Here is a 6,000-nt window from a genome sequence, read left to right as displayed (position 1 = left end):
ACCTCTGCTACCAAAACGCTGCTCCTCCTCCTGGAAGAAGAGGGGAGGCTGCAGAGGAAAGAAGGCCGGCAGGGAGGAAGCTACTGGAAATTCAAGGAAATCCGAAGGCCCCTTTCTAAGGAAAAGCCACGCTGTCTGCAGTTGGGGGTGAGGGAGACTGAGACGCAGCCCTGCTCCATCACCTCGCTGGCATGGCCCAGGGGACAAGGACCATGATGCAGGGAGGCCTAAGGGAGCCTGGGCTACAATGGACACAGACCAACAGGTAGACACAGACCGTCAGGGGCCACCAGGTGGAGGCCGCTGGGCAGGGCTGCCTCTTAATCGCCATCCCAGCCACGACTCATGGCCTGTACCACGGCTCCGTAGAGCTGGCTCCAGGCAGCCCGCATGGCTGGTGTGAAGGCAGGGCCCAGGCACTTCTCCAGCATGTAGAGCAGGGACTCACCCACCGTCTGCAGAGGCAAGGGGCACCTGTCATTCCCAAAGGCAGGAAGGCGTGCCCTCATTCCACAGGTGAGAAAACTGAGGCTTGGGGCTGGTAAGGACTCCTGGGCTTTTCTTCTCTCCTGCACGGGGGTCCATGCTTCCTGAGCAGGATTCTGCCCCAATCCTTGTGTACACCTTAAAGGTGAGGCTTTAAAGTGAACAAAGCATTTCACTCCACTCCCAGCCTCACAACCACCCCGTGAGTGGAGACGAGGCATTGCCTGGGACCTCCAGCTCAGACCAAGCAAAGTCATTGCCTCCAGGCCTGTTTCCTCCTCTGCAAGACAGCAGTCATGATGTTAAGAGTCCAGGCTCTGCAACCTGAGATGAACCTGAGTTCACTTTCTGACTCTACTACTTATGAGCTGTGTGACCTTGAGCAAGTTAGGTAACCTCTCTGAGCCTCAGATGCTTCATCAGTAAAACAGGGAGTGTAACACTTCCAACTCATCAGATTGTTGGGATGATTAAATGAGATCATCTATGAAAAGCTCTTAGCACAGCATCTACACACAGTAAGTCTTCAGCAATAATAATGGTTCTCATGTTTTATTAGTAATTATAAAATACAGTTTATTTATTCCACAAATATTTACTGAATATGCACTAAATACCAGATACTGTGCTAGTGCTGGGGATGGAGAAAATGACAAGACAAACTCAGTGCCTTCCTCAAGGTGCGTACGTCTGGCAAGGTGACTGTGTGGTAGGCTGTCAGGTCAGGGTCCCCAGTGAGCCACACCTCAAGGATTCACACCCTTGACACTGGGCTCATCCATGTGACTGGCTTTGGCAAATGGGACATTAGCATGCAGAGGCTGGCTTGTCCTCTTGAAACACTCCCTCTCGAAACTCAGGTGCCACTCTGTAAAGAATCTCAGCTAGACTATTGAGCAATAAGAGGCCACACGGAGAGAGATCCCAAAGGATGACAGGCCATCTTGGACATTCCAGCCCCAACTGAGCTCCCAGCTGAATGCAGTGCACGCGTGGCTCCAGCCACAGCACGTGGAACAGAAGAACCGCTCAACTGAGCCCAGAGAAATCAGAAATCATTGTTTTAAGCCAGGCTGTTCTGGGATGGTTTCATACACAGCAATATAAAACTGAGCAGACCAGCTAATCCCAAAGGCTCCTTCACTTCCTGTGGTTCTAAGGGAAACCATACCAGAGAAGAAAAATTGGAGGCTCAGAGAGGTCAAGGCAGTGCCAGGGTCACACAGCAAGTACATAACAGTGCAGGCCCCAGCCCCGGTCATCTGAGGGTATAGGAGTGGGAAGGATGAACAGGTGGATAGGAGAGACCTGGGAGAGAGTGGTGGCCTCAGGCCAGGAGCTTTGGAGAGAGAAAGAGCCCCTTTACCCACCGAGAAGGAGCTGAGCTTCACACCCACTGCCCGGTGCTTCCTGCCCAGGCTGGCAAGGTACTCCTCCAGCGAGGACAGGTCCTCCACATTGGTCACCGCAGCATCGATCACGAGCATCACCTGCCAAGGCCAAGGTGGTGGTGAAAGAGAGACCAGAGCAACTCCCCATCCCCACTCACAACCATAATCCAGAACCTGGGGGTCCCAACCAGAAGGAAGAGAGGACCCTCAGTTTTCCAGTATCAGAGACAAAAGGCAGCCTGCGTCTGCATACAGTAGGCGCTCAACATATGGTGGCCAAACTACTAATGTTACACCATGGAGGAAGCTGCTCTCTTCTGAGGGGCTCAAAGCCCTAAAAACACCTGCTGGACAGTGTTGTCCTCCTGGGACGAGGGGACACGGAGGCCCTGTGAGAGTCGCCAGCCTCTAAGAAAACCCCAGCTTGGTTTTCACAGGCAGATGGCCCCTGATGGATCAGCGCCAACACCACCTACAGGAGCCAGGGGACAAGGCCAAGGGCAAATGGCAGAGCTGGGAGCAGCTGGCTGAGAACAGCTTGGGGGAGGAGGCTGACTCGGGTGCCCCAAACTCTGCCCAGCTCAGCGCAAAGGGAAAGGGGCAGATGCCTCTGACAGGAGGGAGCAGAAGGAGGGGCTAAGACCAGGGCTGGGGCAGGAAATGAAGTAACTCTCCCGACTTCCTCGTTCTCTCCCAGGAAGGTGCTCCGCCCACCCCTCACCTTCCTGATGTGGTCCAGGAACTCAGGGGAAGAGAGGCAGTCCTCCGGGCTGGAGAACTGGCGGCAGTTGTACTGGAAGAGGGGCAGCAGGTCCGGCTCCAGGTCAAACAGCCTGTGGGTGGAGGCCCGGTGTCAGCCCTGGGGTGTTGCCCCTGCAGGCTCCGTGGGCCCTGGCTGCCCAGCAGCAGGAGAGGGTGGGCAGAGCCTTGGCTGTGAACTATAGCACACCCTCCAACCTAGCACGCACCCCTTGGCCAGCTTTGCCGGTGCCCCTCTCTCACCTCTTCCACAACCTGGAAGTGGCATCCTGGAAAAAACAATGTGTCCCCAGGCCTCTCATACGACCTGGCATAGGGTAGCCCCTGCATAAACCACTGAGGGGTGTGGACTGGGACAGGAAGGGGTTCTCAAACAGGAAGCCTGGAGTCCACGGTGGAGAAAAGAAAACCTCTCTGTCTCCCTATCTCCCCCTCTCTCCCCACCCACCCCCCTCTCTGCCTCTATCCCTCTCCCTCCCTCCCATTCTTGGGTCAGAACCTCCCAATGTCATCATGCCCAAGGGGGCTTGGGCCAGCAATGATAATTATAGTATATAGAACCCCTTACACTTACTGAGAATTGAGTACTTTACACGTGGTTAACTCATGTATTCCTCACAATCCTAAGCAGTGGGTGTAACTGTTATCCCAAGTTTATAGAGGAGGAAACAGAAGCCCAGAGAGGTTAAGTAACTTGCCTAAGGTCACACAGCTTAGGAGTAGCAGAGCCACAGAGGGTTCCTGAGAAAACACTGGGTTTGGGGAAAGCTGGGAGGCACAAGCAGAAGCTCTCAGCCACATCTGGGAAAGCCCCTGGGGTTTTGTGTAACTCTGCAAATGTATTCCCTTTTTGTTTGGGGGAGGTTTTGCGAAAGCCTCTTCAGAAGTTCTGGGCTGGCTTAGGGAGCCAAGGCTCCTGAAAAACCATGGTGAGGTAGCATTGCCTCTTTGGTGATGGCAGAGGGGTTACCTAGACACCCTCAAGCTGCGGTTGAAGACTGGCCTCCGCTTCCCCTTTGGGGTCTGCACACCCCCTTACCCCTCTCTCTAGTGGTGAGAATTGGGCATCTGTCATCCCTTCCCTGGCAGTCCTCTGGTCCTAGCCCAGTCCTTTCCTCAGAAAGGTTTATTCTCCTGTTGCTGGAAGCTCACACTTCTGGGGCCCAGACCCTGTGCTTTGCAGGCCAGGCGCCCAGTACACCCTCCCCACACAAGCCCTCGGGACACCCCAGTCTACCCGTATGGGCAGCAGTGGGCACCCCTGCAGTCACCACCCAAGAAAAGACCACTCAGGAGGCACACAGCCAGGGAGGGGGTGCAGCGTGGGGGCCGGAGGCCGCTGGCCCAAGTAGAAGGTGGTCCGCTGGAGCGGACCCTGTCCGGCACCCAGAGAGCCCCATAGAGAGCGGGGCGTGCTGGCTGGCAAGACGGGCCACCGCCGCGGGAAGAGCAGCAGGGGCCGCGCCATCCGTCGCCCTGCGCCGCTCCTCTGGCGCACATCTGGAGGCGCCCCAGCGCCCAGCAGCGGGCTAGTTTCCCTCCTCCGGCGCCAGCTCAGCCGCCTCGAACCCATTCCTGGCGAGGCACCCCAGTACCCGCACCCCGGGGGCGCTCGGGCCGCCCTCACCTGGCGAACAGGACGGTGCCATGCTCCAGCGGGCTGCGGCTCACCTCCCGCCAGCTCTGCCGGATCAGCTCGGGTTCCGGGCGCTCCATGCTCACCCGGGGACGCGGGGCGCTAGGCTGGGACCCTCGGGGCGCGGGCACCGTCACCGCACGTGCCGCGCCATCTCCGCGGCGACGCGGCCAGTCGGCACCTCCTACGGCCCCCGCGCCTCGGCCGGGCGGGGTCCTGCAACCGCTCCTTCCCCGCCCAGGTGGAGGAGCCCCCGCCGGGCCTGCCCCCTGGCGCTTCCAGGGACCCCGCTCCGGCCGCTGCGCCCTGCACCCCACGGCTCCGAGAGCGCCCCGCCCCCCGCCACCCGGGCTGGGGCGCTTTAAAGCAACCGCGCCCCCGCCCTCCTCTCGTCCGTAAGGACGCGCATCTCTGGGCAACTGGCTCCGGCCGGGGATGACCCGGTGGCCTGGGAAACGACCGGGCTTCAGAGCTTTGCAGAAATCGTCGAGCCTCTTGGGACCTCAGTTTCTCATCTGGTGACACTCCCTAGTTAGGGCAAGGAGTTCAATTTGATCGTCTTAGGTAAGCTCTGCGAGAGCCGCCTCTCCAAGAGCCCCACTCAAACACTGCCTGGAGGCATCTGATCCCTTGGTACAGGGTCCCCTTCCTTATGCCCCAAGGTGGGCCAGAGAATGCCAGGGCGCCTACCTGTGTGACAAGGCAGAAGCCAGGGAACGGGGGGAGGAGGTCTGCCCCAGTTCTGGGTATGACTGAGGCACCCTGTGACATTTGGGGACCACCAGGACTCTCAGCTTTAGGGACAGGGCCAAGACCACAGCCGTTTCCAGCCAGGCCTGGGTTTTCTTGAGAAATCTGTCAGCTGCCATCTTTAGAAATTTGTCAGCTCAGGTTCTAAACCCAGCTCTGCTTGGCCAGGGTGGGGTCTTGGGTGCAGCAGCTGTGAGCATTCCACTACTTGGACATTAAGGGAGTTACGCTAGAACATTCTACCATTCAGCAATTTTTAATAGACTTTTGTAAATGTTTAGATAGAAGTACTATTTATTTCTTTAATTTGAAGTTCAGGATACAGGATCTCATGTTTGCCATTCAGGGTGTGAAGTCAATTAGACCTAAACCTCTTTCTTTTTTTTAAAATATAAATTTATTTATTTATTTTGGCTGCATTGGGTTTTCGTTGCTGCACAAGGGATTTCTGTAGTCGCGGCAAGCAGGGCCTACTCTTTGTTGCGGTGCGTGGGCTTCTCACAACAGTGGCTTCTCTTGTTGCGGAGCATGGGATCTAGGCGTGCAGGCTTCAATAGTTGTGGCACGTGTGCTCAGTAGTTGTGGCTCGTGGGCTCTAGAGCGCAGGCTCAGTAGTTGTGGTGCACGGGCTTAGTTGCTCCACGGCATGTGGGATCTTCTCGGACCAGGGCTCGAACGCGTGTCCCCTGCACTGGCAGGCAGATTCTTAACCACTGCGCCACCGGGGAAGTCCTAAACCTTTCTCTTTCAAGCATGAAAGTTCCTCAGGCCCCAGCCCAGTTCCAGTGGCCCAGGTTTTGAAGAGCAAGACCCTCATTTACCTTTCATTATGTCAAGTCTCTGAGCCTGTCTCCTCTCAGTCTGCCCACCTCTCTTTTTCCGTTTCCTAAGCTGTATGGAGGGGTTGGGAGAGAGGTCTCCAGGAGCCTCTCAGCCCGCCTCCGGTCCCTGGGTACAAGGTGAGTGTGCTGGGGCCTT

General features: G+C 56.9%; 2 protein-coding genes across 2 annotated transcripts in view; both read right to left on the bottom strand.

Annotated features, from left to right (window-relative positions):
• Positions 1-275: 275 nt before the first annotated feature.
• Positions 276-4,395, bottom strand: NGB (neuroglobin). Its single transcript, XM_060129344.1, has 4 exons — positions 4,264-4,395; positions 2,599-2,710; positions 1,857-1,976; positions 276-455 (listed from the first exon to the last, which is right to left on the bottom strand). The coding sequence occupies exons 1-4, from the start codon at positions 4,350-4,352 to the stop codon at positions 321-323; spliced, it is 456 nt and encodes a 151-aa protein (XP_059985327.1). The 5' UTR covers positions 4,353-4,395; the 3' UTR covers positions 276-320.
• Positions 2,657-6,000, bottom strand: part of POMT2 (protein O-mannosyltransferase 2) — a 53,546-nt gene continuing 50,202 nt past the window's right edge. The window contains exon 22 of the transcript XR_009536723.1: positions 2,657-2,710. The gene's annotated coding sequence lies outside the window, so the exon portion shown is untranslated. The remainder of the gene's footprint in view (positions 2,711-6,000) is intronic.

Source organism: Lagenorhynchus albirostris, chromosome 1 (assembly GCF_949774975.1).
Source record: "Lagenorhynchus albirostris chromosome 1, mLagAlb1.1, whole genome shotgun sequence".
In the NCBI taxonomy this organism is placed as follows: Eukaryota; Metazoa; Chordata; class Mammalia; order Artiodactyla; family Delphinidae; genus Lagenorhynchus; species Lagenorhynchus albirostris.
Note: the sequence above shows the minus strand (reverse complement) of the source record. Positions and strands in the feature narration are given on the sequence as shown.

Coding starts and splice junctions, on each gene's coding strand:
- NGB (XM_060129344.1), bottom strand. CDS start 4,352: ATGGAGCGCCCGGAACCCGAGCTGATCCGGCAGAGCTGGCGGGAGGTG. Junction 2,711..4,263: donor GGCACCGTCCTGTTCGCCAG/GTGAGGGCGGCC, acceptor CTCCACCCACAG/GCTGTTTGACCTGGAGCCGG. Junction 456..1,856: donor TGAAGCTCAGCTCCTTCTCG/GTGGGTAAAGGG, acceptor TTGCCTCTGCAG/ACGGTGGGTGAGTCCCTGCT.